The 21,277-nt window shown below is 49.7% G+C and overlaps 2 protein-coding genes and 1 long non-coding RNA gene across 10 annotated transcripts in view; 2 read left to right on the forward strand and 1 right to left on the reverse strand.

The window, feature by feature from the left end:
- The window catches only part of LOC120104587, a 119,904-nt gene that overhangs the window by 73,262 nt on the left and 25,365 nt on the right, over positions 1 to 21,277 (reverse strand). For all 7 annotated transcript variants that reach the window (XM_039115976.1, XM_039115973.1, XM_039115975.1 and 4 more), the window contains 2 exons: positions 16,545 to 16,725; positions 16,215 to 16,363 (listed from right to left, as the gene is read on the reverse strand). In XM_039115976.1, coding sequence (XP_038971904.1) covers positions 16,215 to 16,363; positions 16,545 to 16,725 — 330 coding nt within the window. The remainder of the gene's footprint in view (positions 1 to 16,214; positions 16,364 to 16,544; positions 16,726 to 21,277) is intronic.
- On the forward strand, positions 115 to 8,917 carry LOC120104588 (heparanase-like protein 3). 2 transcript variants are annotated; one of them, XM_039115987.1, is made up of 5 exons: positions 115 to 254; positions 365 to 627; positions 1,558 to 1,594; positions 8,263 to 8,443; positions 8,625 to 8,917. In XM_039115987.1, the coding sequence occupies exons 2-5, from the start codon at positions 376 to 378 to the stop codon at positions 8,809 to 8,811; spliced, it is 657 nt and encodes a 218-aa protein (XP_038971915.1). In that variant the 5' UTR covers positions 115 to 254; positions 365 to 375; the 3' UTR covers positions 8,812 to 8,917. The 2 variants fall into 2 exon arrangements, with proteins under 2 accessions (XP_038971915.1, XP_038971916.1); XM_039115988.1 differs by lacking the exon at positions 115 to 254 and having other exon boundaries at positions 261 to 627; positions 1,533 to 1,594.
- Positions 12,855 to 14,700, forward strand: LOC120104593. The gene is made up of 2 exons (XR_005506979.1): positions 12,855 to 13,115; positions 14,360 to 14,700. It is a non-coding gene; the product is annotated as an uncharacterized LOC120104593 (long non-coding RNA).

The following is a 21,277-nucleotide window of genomic DNA, read 5'->3' on the forward strand; positions in this document are numbered from 1 at the left end:
AAGTTTACTTATTTTTAGGTGATTTAGAGATTTAAATCTAGAAACATAATTTTATTTATAAAATAAATAAAGGAGCAAGAGGTCTCCAAAGTTGTTGCATAACAGCTGTTATCTCAAACGTTGCGGGGTGGAGTCTGATCACCTCCCATGCTTCTTGGACTAAAAGACACCCCTTCCTCCTCTGTTTCCCTTCTCCTCTTGGAGCCCCTCTATATAGATTCCAAGCTTTGTGTACCAACCTATTCCACCCTCGGGTAAGAAGGCATTATAGTATTTATATGGTGGTGCTGGGAGGTATTCTCTTCTTATATTGCCCCTAAAGGCCTCACCTTTCTCTCTATTCTCCTTCTGTTTCTCTCTGAAGGCCTCTGGGAGATGGGTGGAGCTCTTCTGCGGCTCCTGGGCTTCTGCTTCTGGGCATTTCTATGGCTCTCCAGCTTCGTCGCAGTGGACGCTGTTGGGGCTTCTCCGCCTGCTGGGGCCAGCAAGGGGACCGCCGTCGTCGATGGGACAACTGCCATTGCGGTCACTGACGATGACTTCGTTTGCGCTACGCTGGATTGGTGGCCGCCGGAGAAGTGTGATTACGGGACTTGTAGCTGGGGCCTCGCATCCGTGCTCAATCTGGTAAAAAGTTTGGTTTTTTTTGGCTTAGTGCTGTTATATTTTGCAATGTGGAGCTCGTCAAAATCTGAACTTTTATTCATATGGATTTTCTCAGAATTGTTTTTTTTTTTTGGGGGGGGGGGGGGGGGGGGGGGGGGGGTTCAGTTTGGTAGCAATGCTCAATTTGGTCAAAAGTTCGGATGTTTGCTCTGTATTGTGTTATAATTTGTAATGTGGAGCTTGTCAAAAACTGACCTTTTTCTTTTTTGGTCGAATTTGGCAATTGTTTGTATTGTTTCTAGATTTTTTTTTCTTAGCATTGTCTATGTAAAAATTTATATTTTTGTCAGTATTTGGCAATGGTTTTCTATGATTTGGAGCTTAATTAAAATGAAGAATTTATATTTTTGCCTCTATTTGGAGAGTTTTTTTTGTCTATGTGTTGTTTCCAGATTGTTTCCCTTTTTTCATTTCGAGTGAAAACTATTTGTAGTTTTCATTAATATGCTAATTTTATTTGTTTCACTCTTCTTGATATCATAGGTTTGTTGAATGGAAATTGAAAATGAGGATCGAGTACTTCTGATAAAGTTCACTCCATCATCATTTATATTTCCTCATAATGTCTAAATCCTGTGAGGTCCCATTTTACATTTTGAAGATGGTTTCCTTGACATGGTTTCTGATATTAGTAGTAGTATATAGTCTTAAGAAAAAAACGATCTTCTTCTTCTTCTTCCTCTGAAAAGAAATGAAGGGCTATTTGGTTTACTATGCTTCGTTCCCTTCTATAATTCAATTGTTTATTTGGTGTGTTCATTTGTCCATCTCATGTTAGTGTGTGTGATCCAGACTTTTTTTTTTTCAAAACAAATATTACTTTCTGAATGTGAAGGTAAAATGATTGAAAATGGTGATTGACACAGGTGTTTCATTTTTTCCTTCCTGCAGAATCTTTCCAACAAGATTTTATTGAATGCTGTTAAAGGTAAGTGCTTTCCTAGTATTTTATTTTAAAAAATTAATCTATGCCTATGCTTTTAATATCAAATGGCCAATCTAGTTTTTTTTTTTTTCCTCTGAACTAATTTTTGTGACTGTTGCTGGAAATTGGACCCGGGGGCCGCCGCGAAGCCGGGGAAGGAGGGGCTCCGCCGCAGGGACGGTGGGCGACCGCGCGCCGGCTGCTGACGTCCTCCGGAAGGGGTGGAGCTCCGCCTCAGAAGCGGTGGTCGACGGTGCGCCGGCGGGGTGGTGTCCTCCTGGGGGGCGCAGGTCCTGCAAGAAAACCGGTGGCCGGGCTCCCCGGCGCCGGCCCTCCGATGCTTAAGTCAGAGGGGGCAGATATGTGGAGAGAGCGGGGGAGAGAGTATGTGGAGAAGACAGTGTCAATATGTGGATAAGGTGAAGGAGATTGATGTCATCAATGGTGTCTGTGCTGTTTACTTCTATCTTCTCTCCTCTTTTTCGGTCCCTCTTTCGGGGTTTTCCGGTCCTTCCGTCCCCCTTCTCTTTCCCCCCAGGTTCCCTTTTATAGTGGGATTTTGTGTTACCTGGGAGGTGACGGGGAATTTGTCCCTTTCCGTCATAATTGGGCACGATTTGGCCCATTAATGGCGTAGTGGAGAACGGGACCGAATCAGACCGGAACCAGGGAGTTGTCACGGTCGATCGGACCCGTTGGAGTGGTTGAACCGTCAGCCGTAGTGGGCCTGGGATTCGTGGATGGTAAGTGCATTTATTACTGAATGAACCGGCGGTCAGGAAGAGCCATACGCTCTGATGGTTCAGTGATCCGGAGATCGTTTTGAGCCGTGTTCATTAAATAACTGAGTGCATCGGAGACTTGAGGAGGTCTCGTGCATTAATGACATGTCGTGCCGAATACCCGCGAAGATCTTATGCCTTGATGGCTTGGAGATGGCGGCAGGTTGAACATTTGGTTGAGGCGTGGGCTCGGCAGGGGTGCCGAGCCGAGCTGTCGCCCAATAGGGCGCCCTGTGGCGGGGTCGGCGCCCTTTGGGCGAGCACCTTCTAGCCGAGCGCCTCTATTTGGCGCTGTCTCTGGTCGGCGCTTTCTAGTTCGAGCGCTTCTCTGGTCGGCGTCCTCTGGTCGGCTCTTCTAGCCGAGCAGCTTTACTTGGTTATTTTGGTTGGGCGCCTCTTCTTGGCGCTCTCTCTGGTCGGCGCTCCTTAGTCGAGCGCCTTCTGGTCGGTGCCCTTTGGCCGAGCGCCTTTTCGGTCGGCGCTCTTTAGTCGAGCGCCTCCGTGGCGGTATGACTTGGGGTTTTTTCCCCAACACTACCCCCCGACTTCCGAGTTCCAGTTGGCTACCAGCTGGAGCGCGGGAAGTAGCTTTGGTTGGGTCATTTCGATTTCCAAAAATTTTAATTTACTGCGCATTTTGAATTATCGGAAGCTTCGAGGTGCCTTTAATAGGCGGCGTCTCTTGTTTTCCGAAAAGTCTCATTATTGGGACACTTTTTGCGAAGCATCCTTGCGTCGTGGGCTCATGATGGGGCCGCACGATCTTCGATTGCAGACGCCTTTCCGCACGATCCGATGGGGCGCTTCGACGTTCGAAGCGCTGGCCCTAATTAAATGCGTCGTTCTGTCTTTTAGACCGACACGCGTCGCCATCCAAACAGGATACAGCGTCTCTCGCTGATCCGGGCCGTTGGGGAGGTCTATTTAAACTCTCCCCCGGCCTTCTGTCCTCTTTCTATTGCTTCCTGCTTCCAGCTTTTCTTTCTTCTAGTCTTCCTCAGACCGAAGTTCCTTTTCTCCGGCATCTTCCCCAGGTTGTCCTTTTTTTCTTTTTTAATCCCTTTCTTCCTCTACAATGGGTTCTCTCCCCAGTGAAGTCGTATCCACCAGGAGCACCCTGGAGGTCGAAATGACCGAAGAGTGGTTTTCCCTCTTCAGGGGTTCCGTTTGGAACCCGCCAGGCGAAGGGATCGGGTAATCGATCCTCCGGTAGGCCGGATTGGAGTGCACCTGGAGTCACTCTGGGCCGGCCTTCGATTTCCTCTTCACAGCTTCGTGAATGAGCTGCTAACCGTATGCCGGTTGGTTCCGGCGCAGCTCACTCCGAATGCCTGGAGGACAGTGATGGGCTTCCTGTCACTGTGTTTACTGCAGGGGATTCCGACCTCTGTTAACGTTTTCCGACGACTTTTTATTTTTAAGTCGAATCCGGGAGACGGAGAGTGGCTTTACATCGCCCTTCGGGCGGGTCGGCCACTCTTTCATGGTGCCCCCTCGTCCATTCATGGCTGGAAGGAGAAGTTCTTCTTCCTTGGCTCTGAACGGTCCTGGGGGTTTGACCCCAGGTGGGGGCCAGCCCAGCTTAAGTCCATCAACAGGCCTCCCCAGCTTTCTCCGCATGAGCAGGAGACCCTCGATACCATCCGCAGCCTTGGGGACGGGATTTTGCTGAACGGCCTCATTAGTGAGGACGCTCTGGTGAACGTGGGCCTGAGCTCGGCACGTCCTCAGGGTAAGGATAGTTAAACAGCTTTTTATTTCCTTGTTGTTCTAATGTTCTAATTTTGTTTATCTTTGCAGACATCGCAAAGATGGTGACGAAAAGCGAAGTCCTCTACGCCCGCTTCCAGAAGAGGGCAGCCGAGCTCTCGGGCGAGCCTACCGAGCCGAGGAAGAAGCAAAAGGTCTCGGCGACCTCGACTCCCTCGGCGGCAGCAGTGGCCGAGGCGGGTCCTTCCCGCCCCGCGCATCCCGAGGCGGGCCCTTCTCGCCCCGCTTACTCCGGGGCGGGTCCTTCTCAGCCCGCGCGCCCCGAAGCTGGTCAGAGGGAGGGCGCGGATTCCAGGGGCTCGGGCTCCAGGGCAGCCTCGGTGGTGCCCCCATGCCCGGCGCCCGTGCAAAGTCCTAGTCGGCGGGACGCTTCAGTCGCCGACCAGGGGAGGAGTTCCGCGGGTCCCGTGCTTGCACGCCCCGCCATAGTTGTGCGGCGGTCAGATCGGCCGCTCGTCCGACCCCAGCCCCCTAGCTCCGAGCCGGGGAGCAGTCAGGGAGCCTCGGGGTCGGTTCTACCTAGGCCAGCCGATGCTGGCCTTCTGGGTCCATCAAGCTCGGAGGAACGGGTGCCCTTTGCGCCCACCTGGTCGGTGTTCGAGGGCGATTCAGCCCTCGAGTAGCGCGCGAAGTATTTCGGCTCGCGCTGCTCCCGGCCGACCGGGCCATGATGCAGTCCATGAGCTATAATGCTTTCATGGACTTCACCCGCTGCAACGCCGTCCGGGTAAGTAAAATTTTCCTCCTGTGTAATTTGTATAGATTTTTTTTCCTAGTGGCGCCTTATGTTTTTCTTTTCGTCTCTTTTACAGCATTTGCACGAGACGGAAATGCTGATGCACCTAGTCCAAGAATACCTGGAGAAGGCCCGGAGGTGCCAGCGCGGGTTTGACGAGGCCCAGGCGAGGTACTTAGCCGCCGAGGCGAAGTACCAAGCCGCCGAGGCCGAGCGTCAGGTGCTCCAGGAAAAAGTTGGAGCATCCGAGGAGGGAGTCCGAGCTCTTACCGCAGAGCTCGAGGAAGAGAAGGGGGCGCACGCATTGGCGAGGTCCGAGCTGCGCGCCGCAGAAAGTCGCCTGGCGAAGGCCGAGCAGGCGCTGGCCTCCCGCGGGCAGGAGGTAGAGAGTGCCCGCGCTCGCCACTTAGAGCTCGAGCGGGGGCTAAAGGACCTCGAGCGGAAGGCCACCTATCATGAGGCCCGGGAGCTCGAGGCTCGAGAGCAGGCCCAGAACGCGGTGAGGCTCTTCCGCGAGTCGGAGGAGTTTCGCGACCTCCTAGAAGAGGAGGGCGTGAATGGGCTGATCCAAGGCTTCCGGGATTTTCGCAACCAACTGCGGCGGCTCCTCCCGGATTTTGACGTGAACCTGCTCCAACCGGGAGCAGGGGTCGAGAGGCCGGCTGTGGAGGCAGAAACTCCGGGGACCGAGGCGGCCGTAGCCGTCCCCGAAGTGACCGAGGTCGCCTCCGAGGCTACTCCTATCGCTGCCGAGGCCACTGAAGAGGTCCCGGCTGCTAAGCCAACCACTCCTGGCACTGCCGAAGCCGAAGTGGTCGAGCTCGAATCTTAGTGTAATTTTTGCTTTATTTGGTTTAAGTCGGGATGGCCCCCCATACTTGTAAGGGCCAAACCCGAATTTTTGTACTTTGCCTACGGGCCTTTTGAAATGAATATACTTTTTTGGAAACTTGTCTATTGTAGTCCAAGTTTCTCTGCTCGGGTCCGTTTTAGGTTCCGAGGATATGGGCTCTAGGGCCTCAGCTTTTACCCGCCACAGGGTTTTAGGTTTGGCTTGCCGAGCTCCGCTGCTCGGTCCTTCGACCACCGGCATAACGCTTATGCTAAGAGGAATTTGGGCTCGGAGAGTCTTTCCGAGCTTAGTCCAGGATTCGACCGAGCCCTAAGGCGGTCTCTAGGACTTAAAATTTTAGCGAAGTTAGTAAACTTTGGGTCCGAGCCTCGAGTTATCGGGGCGGACCGAATTTTTTCCCAACAATTGGGTTGAATACTTGTCAGCTCGTGACAAGGATTCACCATAGTATAATAGTTTGGTGTCGTGAGCATTCTTTCGCCGAGGCGATTGAAAATGCTCTTCTGCTCGGAGTCCATTCTTTGAGGACGTCAGCAGAGATCCGAGGACAATAGATAACGTAAAAACATTAATGTAGAAGCACAAATGGGTACCTTGTACCGTGTGCGTCCATGCGCCGAGGCGACTGAAGACGCTCCTTTGCTCGGAGTCCGTTCCTCGAGGACGTCGGCAGAGAGAAATCCAAGAATGAAATAATGTAAAGACATTAAGTAAATGGGTACCTGGTACCAAGTGCGTCCCTGCGCCGAGGCGACTGAAGACGCTCCTCTGCTCGGAGTCCGTTCCTCGAGGACGTTGGCAGAGAGAAATCCAAGAATGAAATAATGTAAAGACATTAAGTAAATGGGTACCTGGTACCAAGTGCGTCCCTGCGCCGAGGCGACTGAAGACGCTCCTCTGCTCGGAGTCTGTTCCTCGAGGACGTTGGCAGAGAGAAATTCAAGAATGAAATAATGTAAAGACATTAAGTAAATGGGTACCTGGTACCAAGTGCGTCCCTGCGCCGAGGCGACTGAAGACGCTCCTCTGCTCGAAGTCCGTTCCTCGAGGACGTTGGCAGAGAGAAATCCAAGAATGAAATAATGTAAAGACATTAAGTAAATGGGTACCTGGTACCAAGTGCGTCCCTGCGCCGAGGCGACTGAAGACGCTCCTCTGCTCGGAGTCCGTTCCTCGAGGACGTCGGCAGAGAGAAATCCAAGAATGAAATAATGTAAAGACATTAAGTAAATGGGTACCTGGTACCAAGTGCGTCCCTGCGCCGAGGCGACTGAAGACGCTCCTCTGCTCGGAGTCCCTTCCTCTAGCGCCAACTGTTGCTGGAAATTGGACCCGGGGGCCGCCGCGAAGCCGGAGAAGGAGGGGCTCCGCCGCAGGGACGGTGGGCGACCGCGCGCCGGCTGCTGACGTCCTCCGGAAGGGGTGGAGCTCCGCCTCAGAAGCGGTGGTCGACGGTGCGCCGGCGGGGTGGTGTCCTCCTGGGGGGCGCAGGTCCTGCAAGAAAACCGGTGGCCGGGCTCCCCGGCGCCGGCCCTCCGATGCTTAAGTCAGAGGGGGCAGATATGTGGAGAGAACGGGGGAGAGAGTATGTGGAGAAGACAGTGTCAATATGTGGATAAGGTGAAGGAGATTGATGTCATCAATGGTGTCTGTGCTGTTTACTTCTATCTTCTCTCCTCTTTTTCGGTCCCTCTTTCGGGGTTTTCCGGTCCTTCCGTCCCCCTTCTCTTTCTCCCCAGGTTCCCTTTTATAGTGGGATTTTGTGTTACCTGGGAGGTGACGGGAAATTTGTCCCTTTCCGTCATAATTGGGCACGATTTGGCCCATTAATGGCGTAGTGGAGAACGAGACCGAATCAGACCGGAACCAGGGAGTTGTCACGGTCGATCGGACCCGTTGGAGTGGTTGAACCATCAGCCGTAGTGGGTCTGGGGTTCGTGGATGGTAAGTGCATTTATTACTGAATGAACCGGCGGTCATGAAGAGCCATACGCTCTGATGGTTCAGTGATCCGGAGATCGTCTTGAGCCGTGTTCATTAAATGACTGAGTGCATCGGAGACTTGAGGAGGTCTCGTGCATTAATGACATGTCGTGCCGAATACCCGCGAAGATCTTATGCCTTGATGGCTTGGAGATGGCGGCAGGTTGAACATTTGGTTGAGGCGTCGGCTCGGCAGGGGTGCCGAGCCGAGCTGGTCGCCCAATAGGGCGCCCTGTGGCGGGGTCGGCGCCCTTTGGGCGAGCACCTTCTAGCCGAGCGCCTCTATTTGGCGCTGTCTCTGGTCGGCGCTTTCTAGTTCGAGCGCTTCTCTGGTCGGCGTCCTCTGGTCGGCTCTTCTAGCCGAGCAGCTTTACTTGGTTATTTTGGTTGGGCGCCTCTTCTTGGCGCTCTCTCTGGTCGGCGCTCCTTAGTCGAGCGCCTTCTCGTCGGTGCCCTTTAGCCGAGCGCCTTTTCGGTCGGCGCTCTTTAGTCGAGCGCCTCCGTGGCGGTATGACTTGGGGTTTTTCCCCCAACAGTGACCTTTCAGAATTTTCTCCATTGAAACTCCGCATTGGGGGCTCCTTGCAAGATAAGGTCATATATGGCGTGGATCCTCAACAGCCATGTACTCCTTTTGTTAAGAAAAAATCTGAGATGTTTGGTTTTTCTCAAGGCTGCCTACCCATGCATAGATGGGATGAACTCAATGGTTTCTTCAAAAAAGCCGGGTACTTTGATTATTTAAACTTCCTATAAATGCCTCATGGACTAGTTTTTCCCTTGATCCCACTAGAAAAATTCTGTTAGGATAGTATGCTTTCATAATGAATGCTTTCGTGGTAGGCGTATCCTGCATTTCTCATTGCTCTCTTCATAAATTCTGTCTAATCCGATGCATTCTTGCTTCAGAGCTGTAATCATTTTTGGGCTGAATGCCCTTAATGGAAGGGTTCATTTGCCGGGTGGTTCTTTAGGAGGACCCTGGAACTCCACCAACGCTGCATCTTTTATTCACTACACTGTCAATAAGGGTTACACTATCCATGGTTGGGAGCTTGGTAAGAGTCATGTCCCATTTAGATTCCTCACTTCATAAAGATTTTGCTCAATAGAGATAGTACTGAAGTTAGAATAAACAATGACAAAAGATTAACAAACAGCTGATCTAATTCAATGGGATGTTAAAAATCTTTTATATTTAATTTACATCGATTTCTGTTAAGATAAGGATGCGTATGAATTTTTGCTTCTAACTAATATCATCCGGATGCACAACCAAAACCGGTTTCAGCCTGGGGAAGAGATGGTGATCTCCAAGCTATGGATCACTGCCGCGTGTCGTCTCCGAGACGAGGGATGAGAAGGAATCTTTTTTGGTCCCTGTATCCGTTTATGCGATATAAGTATTTCAGTTGGATGCTTGCCCACGCTGGGCCCTTTCTTGACCCCTTAGAAAAAGAAATGGGACCCACCCACAAGTTTTACCTATTTTTGACTATTTTTTATATCCACCACTAATGCTAGGAATGAGAGCTTAGTACTGAAGTAGGGTGACATTTCGGCTAAGATCCATGGGCTCATCTCATAGGCAAATATATATATATATATATATAGACTAATGGAACAGCAGATTGAGTGGCTTCATATGTGATCAACTATTTTAAAAATATTTTGCGGATGAAAGAGATCTATCTAGTGCACTCCAAAATTTATTATTTTTTAATTTTTTTACTGTATAATATATCCATACACCATAATATATATATATATATATTATTGTAATAAGTTTAGTAATAGAGGAGGGAGGGACATTTTAGTAATAGGATTAGGCATCCGGCCCCGCATTTAATCGACGCTCACGCGTTTTGAACCTGAGCCACTTCGGTGAAATCTTAGCCCCATTCCAACTGTGCTATCATCTTAGGGCTCGTTTGGTTCGCGGAAAGTATTTTCCCTCCTAGGAATATAATTCCTGGAAATCAGATTCCTAGGAAGAGGATACCTAGGAAAGTACTTTTGGCATGTTTGGTTAACCATGGGAAAGTGACAAATTTCCAAAGTGCTTATGTTTGGTTGACCATCCACTTTCTTAGGAAAGTTATGTATAATTCCTATTATGCCCTTAATAAAAAATAGGTTTTTAATGCCTCTTTAATGCTTCTTTAATTCTGAAGGGTCTTTTTGGAAAAAAATAAAAAAAGAGTGATTCCCACCTCATGGGAAAGTAACTTTTTCATGTTTCTCATGGGAAAGACTTTTCCATGAAATGTGGGAATCATATTCCCATGGGAATACAACTTTTCTATCTCTCTCCTTTGAAAATAGGTTCTTTTTGGAAAAAAATAAAAAAGGAGTGATTCCCACCTCATGGGAAAGTAACTTTCCCATGTTTCTCATGGGAAAGACTTTTCTATGAAATGTGGGAATCATATTCCCATGGGAATACAATTTTTCTATCTCTCTCGTTTGAAAACTCCAACCAAACAAGAGGTATTTCATTACTTTTCCGTTGACCACACTTTCCCCCCTCCTTTTCCTGCGAACCGAACGAGCCCTTAATCATAAATAATATTTTCTGGCTAGTTTTGTTGGGTGATGTTATGGATTATATCACGTACAGATAGACAGCCATTTCTGATAATATATCACATAACTGGATTATTATTACTTTCTAAAAAGGCATGTGAAGCAATTACAGCACACATGGATCATTATTCATGAGGACAAGTGCATATTTCGAATCTTGAACTCATGGAGTCTGGTAAAGGTTTCCTGCAGGGGGGTTGCAGTCGGCCACGCATTCCGCTCGCGTATTATAACAACGTGACCCGCGTCCATGGGCTGGGCAGCAGTAGCAGGGACGCCCAGAAATGCAAACGTCAATATAGCACGGCTCTGGGCCTTGACCTATCCAAAAGACGTTCAAGGTTAGAAACTATATTAGCCTAGTTTGGCCATAATTTAAAATTGACGATCAAATATTATGATACAAAGATTTAAAACTAGTAAAGAAATACAAGTTGCAAGAACAGGATTTAGCTTTTTCTACACCAAAAAAATCATAACTGTGTTTTTAATGAATGAATACTGGTTAAGGTACTATTTTCTTTCAGTGTTGCCAGTCTTCTTCATCTTTTCTCACGAAAAGAGATAGACACTGTTGGGGGAAAAACCCAAGTCATGCCGTCTCAGAAGCGCCCGACCAAAGAGCGCCGACCAGAGAGGCGCTCGACCAAAGAGCGCCGACCAGAGAGGCGCCCGACCAAAGAGCGCCGACCAGAAGCAATCCCGCCACAGGACACTCCGCTAGGCGACCAGCTCGGCTCGGCACCCGTGCCAGGCCCATGCCTTAGCCGAATACCCAATTTCCGTCTAACCCTTTAAAGGATCTGACAACTAAATACATGACTCCACTACAACCTGCCACCATCCCTAAGCCATCAAGGCACGAGATCTCCGCAGGTATTCGGCACGGCCTATCATCAATGCATGAGACCCCCTCAGGCCTCTGATGCACTCAGTCATTAAATGAACACGGCTCAAGATTATCTCCGGATCACTGAACCATCAAAGCGTATGGCTCTCCCTGACCGCCGGTTCACTCAGCAATTAATGCACTTACCATCTACGAACCCCAGGCCCACCACGGCCGGCGGTTCAACCACCCCAATGGGTCCGATCAACCGCGACAACTCCCTGACTCCGGTCTGATCCAGCCTTATTCTCCACTACGCCATTAATGAGCAAAATCGTGCCTAATTATCACAAAAAAGGACAAATCCCTCTGTCACCTCCCAGGTAACATAATATCTTCCTATAAAAGGGAACCTGGGGGAAGGAGGGAAGGGACGACACAGAACGGACACAAATATACACAAAAAAGAACAAACATTCCTCCTCCTTTACTCCCTCCACATATTAGCCTCCTCTGACTTAAGCTTCGGAGGGCCGGCGCCGGAAAGCCCGGCCACCGGCTTTTTTGTAGGACTCTCCGGGAGGACGCCACCAGTCGACGCACCGTCATCCACCGTCCCGGCAGCGGAGCTCCTCCCCTCTTGGTTCGCGGCAGCCCCCGGGTCCAATTTCTAGCAACAGACATAGATAGCGGAAGAGAGGGAGGAAGGCAAACGAACAGAGTAACCTAATACTTACATTGATTCTGAGCAAAGAGTCCTGCAAGGACGAAGAAAACCAAAACCAAACGCATGGTCTTCATGGCGAACGTACCCAAGGGAATTGAAGAAGATAATCACAAGGCTACCTTTACACTATCAAACGAGAGGTAACACCGAGGCTTTTAAAAGCCATTATGGAAATTATTTTGGGTGGGAGTTACTAAATATATTTTCTTTAAAAAGGTTGCTATATATCGATGCCGAATGGAATTGGAAGACAATTATAAGGCTGCTTTTTTTGGCCAATCAAACAAGGACTTTTAAACCATATGGAAACTAAATATCTTCTCTTTAGTTATGGTGACAAAATCTTTCATGGTGGGAATCAGTATATATATATATATTCTTTAAAAAGGTTGTGACAGATACATATAATGAATCGAATTAAACAAGGCAATCAATCACAAGGCTGTCATTTCCCATAAAACAAGAGACAGGCCGTCCAAGGTGTAGGTAAGGAAACTTATTTTGGGTGGGTCCAATTTCTTTTTCTAAGGGGTCAAGAAAGGGCCCAGCGTGGGCAAGCATCCAACTGAAATACTTATATCGCATAAACGGATACAGGGACCAAAAAAGATTCCTTCTCATCCCTCGTCTCGGAGACGACACGCGGCAGTGATCCATAGCTTGGAGATCACCATCTCTTCCCCAGGCTGAAACCGGTTTTGGTTGTGCATCCGGATGATATTAGTTAGAAGCAAAAATTCATACGCATCCTTATCTCCACCTTGGACCTACACCTTACCTACACCTTGGACGGCCTGTCTCTTGTTTTATGGGAAATGACAGCCTTGTGATTGATTGCCTTGTTTAATTCGATTCATTATATGTATCTGTCACAACCTTTTTAAAGAATATATATATATATATATACTGATTCCCACCATGAAAGATTTTGTCACCATAACTAAAGAGAAGATATTTAGTTTCCAGATGGTTTAAAAGTCCTTGTTTGATTGGCCAAAAAAAGCAGCCTTATAATTGTCTTCCAATTCCATTCGGCATCGATATATAGCAACCTTTTTAAAGAAAATATATTTAGTAACTCCCACCCAAAATAATTTCCATAATGGCTTTTAAAAGCCTCGGTGTTACCTCCCGTTTGATAGTGTAAAGGTAGCCTTGTGATTATCTTCTTCAATTCCCTTGGGTACGTTCGCCATGAAGACCATGCGTTTGGCTTTGGTTTTCTTCGTCCTTGCAGGACTCTTTGCTCAGAATCAATGTAAGTATTAGGTTACTCTGTTCGTTTGCCTTCCTCCCTCTCTTCCGCTATCTATGTCTGTTGCTGGAAATTGGACCCGGGGGCTGCCGCGAACCAAGAGGGGAGGAGCTCCGCTGCCGGGACGGTGGATGACGGTGCGTCGACTGGTGGCGTCCTCCCGGAGAGTCCTACAAAAAAGCCGGTGGCCGGGCTTTCCGGCGCCGGCCCTCCGAAGCTTAAGTCAGAGGAGGCTAATATGTGGAGGGAGTAAAGGAGGAGGAATGTTTGTTCTTTTTTGTGTATATTTGTGTCCGTTCTGTGTCGTCCCTTCCCTCCTTCCCCCAGGTTCCCTTTTATAGGAAGATATTATGTTACCTGGGAGGTGACAGGGGGATTTGTCCTCTTTTGTGATAATTAGGCACGATTTTGCTCATTAATGGCGTAGTGGAGAATAAGGCTGGATCAGACCGGAGTCAGGGAGTTGTCGCGGTTGATCGGACCCATTGGGGTGGTTGAACCGCCGGCCGTGGTGGGCCTGGGGTTCGTAGATGGTAAGTGCATTAATTGCTGAGTGAACCGGCGGTCAGGAAGAGCCATACGCTTTGATGGTTCAGTGATCCGGAGATAATCTTGAGCCGTGTTCATTTAATGACTGAGTGCATCAGAGGCCTGAGGGGGTCTCATGCATTGATGATAGGCCGTGCCGAATACCTGCGGAGATCTCGTGCCTTGATGGCTTAGGGATGGTGGCAGGTTGTAGTGGAGTCATGTATTTAGTTGTCAGATCCTTTAAAGGGTTAGACGGAAATTGGGTATTCGGCTAAGGCATGGGCCTGGCACGGGTGCCGAGCCGAGCTGGTCGCCTAGCGGAGTGTCCTGTGGCGGGATTGCTTCTGGTCGGCGCTCTTTGGTCGGGCGCCTCTCTGGTCGGCGCTCTTTGGTCGGGCGCCTCTCTGGTCGGCGCTCTTTGGTCGGGCGCTTCTGAGATGGCATGACTTGGGTTTTCCCCCAACAGTGTCTATCTCTTTTCGTGAGAAAAGATGAAGAAGACTGGCAACACTGAAAGAAAATAGTACCTTAACCAGTATTCATTCATTAAAAACACAGTTATGATTTTTTTGGTGTAGAAAAAGCTAAATCCTGTTCTTGCAACTTGTATTTCTTTACTAGTTTTAAATCTTTGTATCATAATATTTGATCGTCAATTTTAAATTATGGCCAAACTAGGCTAATATAGTTTCTAACCTTGAACGTCTTTTGGATAGGTCAAGGCCCAGAGCCGTGCTATATTGACGTTTGCATTTCTGGGCGTCCCTGCTACTGCTGCCCAGCCCATGGACGCGGGTCACGTTGTTATAATACGCGAGCGGAATGCGTGGCCGACTGCAACCCCCCTGCAGGAAACCTTTACCAGACTCCATGAGTTCAAGATTCGAAATATGCACTTGTCCTCATGAATAATGATCCATGTGTGCTGTAATTGCTTCACATGCCTTTTTAGAAAGTAATAATAATCCAGTTATGTGATATATTATCAGAAATGGCTGTCTATCTGTACGTGATATAATCCATAACATCACCCAACAAAACTAGCCAGAAAATATTATTTATGATTAAGGGCTCGTTCGGTTCGCAGGAAAAGGAGGGGGGAAAGTGTGGTCAACGGAAAAGTAATGAAATGCCTCTTGTTTGGTTGGAGTTTTCAAACGAGAGAGATAGAAAAATTGTATTTCCATGGGAATATGATTCCCACATTTCATAGGAAAGTCTTTCCCATGAGAAACATGGGAAAGTTACTTTCCCATGAGGTGGGAATCACTCCTTTTTTATTTTTTTCCAAAAAGAACCTATTTTCAAAGGAGAGAGATAGAAAAGTTGTATTCCCATGGGAATATGATTCCCACATTTCATGGAAAGTCTTTCCCATGAGAAACATGGGAAAGTTACTTTCCCATGAGGTGAGAATCACTCCTTTTTTATTTTTTTCCAAAAAGACCCTTCAGAATTAAAGAAGCATTAAAGAGGCATTAAAAACCTATTTTTTATTAAGGGCATAATAGGAATTATACATAACTTTCCTAAGAAAGTGGATGGTCAACCAAACATAAGCACTTTGGAAATTTGTCACTTTCCCATGGTTAACCAAACATGCCAAAAGTACTTTCCTAGGTATCCTCTTCCTAGGAATCTGATTTCCAGGAATTATATTCCTAGGAGGGAAAATACTTCCCGCGAACCAAACGAGCCCTAAGATGATAGCACAGTTGGAATGGGGCTAAGATTTCACCGAAGTGGCTCAGGTTCAAAACGCGTGAGCGTCGATTAAATGCGGGGCTGGATGCCTAATCCTATTACTAAAATGTCCCTCCCTCCTCTATTACTAAACTTATTACACTATATATATATATATATATATATATATTATGGTGTATGGATTATTATACAGTAAAAAAATTAAAAAATAATAAATTTTGGAGTGCACTAGATAGATCTCTTTCATCTGCAAAATATTTTTAAAATAGTTGATCACATATGAAGCCACTCAATCTGCTGTTCCATTAGTCTATATATATATATATATATATATTTGCCTATGAGATGAGCCCATGGATCTTAGCCGAAATGTCACCCTACTTTAGTACTAAGCTCTCATTCCTAGCATTAGTGGTGGATATAAAAAATAGTCAAAAATAGGTAAAACTTGTGGGTGGGTCCCATTTCTTTTTCTAAGGGTCAAGAAAGGGCCCCAGCGTGGGCAAGCATCCAACTGAAATACTTATATCGCATAAACGGATACAGGGACTAAAAAGATTCCTTCTCATCCCTCGTCTCGGAGACGACACGCGGCAGTGATCCATAGCTTGGAGATCACCATCTCTTCCCCAGGCTGAAACCGGTTTTGGTTGTGCATCCGGATGATATTAGTTAGAAGCAAAAATTCATACGCATCCTTATCTTAACAGAAATCGATGTAAATTAAATATAAAAGATTTTTAACATCCCATTGAATTAGATCAGCTGTTTGTTAATCTTTTGTCATTGTTTATTCTAACTTCAGTACTATCTCTATTGAGCAAAATCTTTATGAAGTGAGGAATCTAAATGGGACATGACTCTTACCAAGCTCCCAACCATGGATAGTGTAACCCTTATTGACAGTGTAGTGAATAAAAGATGCAGCGTTGGTGGAGTTCCAGGGTCCTCCTAAAGAACCACCCGGCAAATGAACCCTTCCATTAAGGGCATTCAGCCCAAAAATGATTACAGCTCTGAAGCAAGAATGCATCGGATTAGACAGAATTTATGAAGAGAGCAATGAGAAATGCAGGATACGCCTACCACGAAAGCATTCATTATGAAAGCATACTATCCTAACAGAATTTTTCTAGTGGGATCAAGGGAAAAACTAGTCCATGAGGCATTTATAGGAAGTTTAAATAATCAAAGTACCCGGCTTTTTTGAAGAAACCATTGAGTTCATCCCATCTATGCATGGGTAGGCAGCCTTGAGAAAAACCAAACATCTCAGATTTTTTCTTAACAAAAGGAGTACATGGCTGTTGAGGATCCACGCCATATATGACCTTATCTTGCAAGGAGCCCCCAATGCGGAGTTTCAATGGAGAAAATTCTGAAAGGTCACTGTTGGGGGAAAAACCCCAAAGTCATACCGCCACGGAGGCGCTCGACTAAAGAGCGCCGACCGGAAAAGGCGCTCGGCCAAAGGGCACCGACCAGAAGGCGCTCGACTAAGGAGCGCCGACCAGAGAGAGCGCCAAGAAGAGGCGCCCAACCAAAATAACCAAGTAAAGCTGCTCGGCTAGAAGAGCCGACCAGAGGACGCCGACCAGAGAAAGCGCTCGAACTAGAAAGCGCCGACCAAAGACAGCGCCAAATAGAGGCGCTCGGCTAGAAGGTGCTCGCCCAAAGGGCGCCGACCCCGCCACAGGGCGCCCTATTGGGCGACCAGCTCGGCTCGGCACCCCTGCCGAGCCGACGCCTCAACCAAATGTTCAACCTGCCGCCATCTCCAAGCCATCAAGGCATAAGATCTTCGCGGGTATTCGGCACGACATGTCATTAATGCATGAGACCTCCTCAAGTCTCCGATGCACTCAGTCATTTAATGAACACGGCTCAAGACGATCTCCGGATCACTGAACCATCAGAGCGTATGGCTCTTCCTGACCGCCGGTTCATTCAGTAATAAATGCACTTACCATCCACGAACCTCAGGCCCACTACGGCTGACGGTTCAACCACTCCAACGGGTCCGATCGACCGTGACAACTCCCTGGTTCCGGTCTGATTCGGTCCCGTTCTCCACTACGCCATTAATGGGCCAAATCGTGCCCAATTATGACGGAAAGGGACAAATTCCCCGTCACCTCCCAGGTAACACAAAATCCCACTATAAAAGGGAACCTGGGGGAAAAGAGAAGGGGGACGGAAGGACCGGAAAACCCCGAAAGAGGGACCGAAAAAGTGGAGAGAAGATAGAAGTAAACAGCACAGACACCATTGATGACATCAATCTCTTTCACCTTATCCACATATTGACACTGTCTTCTCCACATACTCTCTCCCCCGCTCTCTCCACATATCTGCCCCCTCTGACTAAGCATCGGAGGGGCCGGCGCCGGGGAGCCCGGCCACCGATTTTCTTGCAGGACCTGCGCCCCCCAGGAGGACACCACCTCGCCGGCGCACCGTCGACCACCGCTTCTGAGGCGGAGCTCCACCCCTTCCGGAGGACGTCAGCAGTCGGCGCGCGGTCGCCCACCGTCCCTGCGGCGGGAGCCCCTCCTTCCCCGGCTTCGCGGCGGCCCTCGGGTCCAATTTCCAGCAACAGTTGGCGCTAGAGGAAGGGACTCCGAGCAGAGGAGCGTCTTCAGTCGCCTCGGCGCAGGGACGCACTTGGTACCAGGTACCCATTTACTTAATGTCTTTACATTATTTCATTCTTGGATTTCTCTCTGCCGACGTCCTCGAGGAACGGACTCCGAGCAGAGGAGCGTCTTCAGTCGCCTCGGCGCAGGGACGCACTTGGTACCAGGTACCCATTTACTTAATGTCTTTACATTATTTCATTCTTGGATTTCTCTCTGCCGACGTCCTCGAGGAACGGACTCCGAGCAGAGGAGCGTCTTCAGTCGCCTCGGCGCAGGGACGCACTTGGTACCAGGTACCCATTTACCTTAATGTCTTTACATTATTTCATTCTTGGATTTCTCTCTGCCGACGTCCTCGAGGAACGGACTCCGAGCAGAAGAGCGTCTTCAGTCGCCTCGGCGCAGGGACGCACTTGGTACCAGGTACCCATTTACTTAATGTCTTTACATTATTTCATTCTTGAATTTCTCTCTGCCGACGTCCTCGAGGAACGGACTCCGAGCAGAGGAGCGTCTTCAGTCGCCTCGGCGCAGGGACGCACTTGGTACCAGGTACCCATTTACTTAATGTCTTTACATTATTTCATTCTTGGATTTCTCTCTGCCGACGTCCTCGAGGAACGGACTCCGAGCAGAGGAGCGTCTTCAGTCGCCTCGGCGCAGGGACGCACTTGGTACCAGGTACCCATTTACTTAATGTCTTTACATTATTTCATTCTTGGATTTCTCTCTGCCGACGTCCTCGAGGAACGGACTCCGAGCAGAGGAGCGTCTTCAGTCGCCTCGGCGCATGGACGCACACGGTACAAGGTACCCATTTGTGCTTCTACATTAATGTTTTTACGTTATCTATTGTCCTCGGATCTCTGCTGACGTCCTCAAAGAATGGACTCCGAGCAGAAGAGCATTTTCAATCGCCTCGGCGAAAGAATGCTCACGACACCAAACTATTATACTATGGTGAATCCTTGTCACGAGCTGACAAGTATTCAACCCAATTGTTGGGGAAAAAATTCGGTCCGCCCCGATAACTCGAGGCTCGGACCCAAAGTTCACTAACTTCGCTAAAATTTTAAGTCCTAGAGACCGCCTTAGGGCTCGGTCGAATCCTGGACTAAGCTCGGAAAGACTCTCCGAGCCCAAATTCCTCTTAGCATAAGCGTTATGCCGGTGGTCGAAGGACCGAGCAGCGGAGCTCGGCAAGCCAAACCTAAAACCCTGTGGCGGGTAAAAGCTGAGGCCCTAGAGCCCATATCCTCGGAACCTAAAACGGACCCGAGCAGAGAAACTTGGACTACAATAGACAAGTTTCCAAAAAAGTATATTCATTTCAAAAGGCCCGTAGGCAAAGTACAAAAATTCGGGTTTGGCCCTTACAAGTATGGGGGGCCATCCCGACTTAAACCAAATAAAGCAAAAATTACACTAAGATTCGAGCTCGACCACTTCGGCTTCGGCAGTGCCAGGAGTGGTTGGCTCAGCAGCCGGGACCTCTTCGGTGGCCTCGGCAGCGATAGGAGTAGCCTCGGAGGCGACCTCGGTCACTTTGGGGACGGCTACGGCCGCCTCGGTCCCCGGAGTTTCTGCCTCCGCAGCCGGCCTCTTCGACCCCTTGCTCCCGATTGGAGCAGGTTCACGTCAAAATTCGGGAGGAGCCGCCGCAGTTGGTTGCGGAAATCCCGGAAGCCTTGGATCAGCCCATTCACGCCCTCCTCTTCTAGGAGGTCGCGAAACTCCTCCGACTCGCGGAAGAGCCTCGCCGCGTTCTGGGCCTGCTCTCGAGCCTCGAGCTCCCGGGCCTCATGATAGGTGGCCTTCCGCTTGAGGTCCCTTAGCCCCTCGCTCGAGCTCTAAGTGGCGAGCGCGGGCACTCTCCACCTCCTGCCGCGGGAGGCCAGCGCCTGCTCGGCCTTCGCCAGGCGACTTTCTGCGGCGCGCAGCTCGGACCTCGCCAACGCGTGCGCGCCCTTCTCTTCCTCGAGCTCTGCGGTAAGAGCTCGGACTCCCTCCTCGGATGCTCCAACTTTTTCTGGAGCACCTGACGCTCGGCCTCGGCGGCTTGGTACTTCGCCTCGGTGGCTAAGTACCTCGCCTGGGCCTCGTCAAACCCGCGCTGGCACCTTCCGGGCCTTCTCCCGATATTCTTGGACTAGGTGCGTCAGCATTTCCGTCTCGTGCAAATGCTGTAAAAGAGACGAAAAAAAAACATAAGGCGCCACTAGGAAAAAAAATCTATACAAATTACACAGGAGGAAAATTTTACTTATCCGGACGGCGTTGCAGCGGGTGAAGTCCATGAAAGCATTATAGCTCATGGACTGCATCATGGCCCGGTCGGCCGAGAGCAGCGCGAGCCGAAATACTTCGCGCGCTACTCGAGGGCTCTCGAGGGCTGAATCGCCCTCGAACACCGACCAGGTGGGCGCAAAGGGCAACCCATTCCTCCGAGCTTGATGGACCCGGAAGGCCAGCATCGGCTGGCCTAGGTAGAACCGACCCCGAGGCTCCCTGACTGCTCTCCGGCTCGGAGCTAGGGGGCTGGGGTCGGACGAGCGGCCGATCTGACCGCGCACAACTATGGCGGGGCGTGCAAGCCCGGGACCCGCGGAACTCCTCCCCTGGTCGGCGACTGAAGCGTCCCGCCGACCAGGACTTTGCACGGGCGCCGGGCATGGGGGCACCACCGAGGCTGCCCTGGAGCCCGAGCCCCCGGAATCCGCGCCCTCCCTCTGACCAGCTTCGGGGCGCGCGGGCTGAGAAGGACCCGCCCCGGAGTAAGCGGGGCGAGAAGGGCCCGCCTCGGGATGCGCGGGGCGGGAAGGACCCGCCTCGGCCACTGCTGCCGCCGAGGGAGTCGAGGTCGCCGAGACCTTTTGCTTCTTCCTCGGCTTGGTAGGCTCGCCCGAGAGCTCGGCTGCCCTCTTCTGGAAGCGGGCGTAGAGGACTTCGCTTTTCGTCACCATCTTTGCGATGTCTGCAAAGATGAACAAAATTAGAACATTAGAACAACAAGGAAATAAAAAGCTGTTTAACTATCCTTACCCTGAGGACGTGCCGAGCTCAGGCCCACGTTCACCAGAGCGTCCTCACTAATAAGGCCGTTCAGCAAAATCCCGTCCCCAAGGCTGCGGATGGTATCGAGGGTCTCCTGCTCACGGCGGAGAAAGCTGGGGAGGCCTGTTGATGGACTTAAGCTGGGCTGGCCCCCACCTGGGGTCAAACCCCCAGGACCGTTCAGAGCCAAGGAAGAAGAACTTCTCCTTCCAGCCATGAATGGACGAGGGGGCACCA

This window comes from Phoenix dactylifera, unplaced genomic scaffold (genome assembly GCF_009389715.1).
Source record: "Phoenix dactylifera cultivar Barhee BC4 unplaced genomic scaffold, palm_55x_up_171113_PBpolish2nd_filt_p 000046F, whole genome shotgun sequence".
Lineage (NCBI taxonomy): Eukaryota > Viridiplantae > Streptophyta > Magnoliopsida > Arecales > Arecaceae > Phoenix > Phoenix dactylifera.

Excerpts from the sequence above, each read along its gene's own strand:
- LOC120104588 (XM_039115987.1), top strand. The coding sequence starts at position 376 with ATGGGTGGAGCTCTTCTGCGGCTCCTGGGCTTCTGCTTCTGGGCATTT. Across the intron at positions 1,595-8,262 it reads TTTATTGAATGCTGTTAAAG|AATTTTCTCCATTGAAACTC; the intron begins GTAAGTGCTTTC and ends GTGACCTTTCAG. Across the intron at positions 8,444-8,624 it reads GGTTTCTTCAAAAAAGCCGG|AGCTGTAATCATTTTTGGGC; the intron begins GTACTTTGATTA and ends TTCTTGCTTCAG.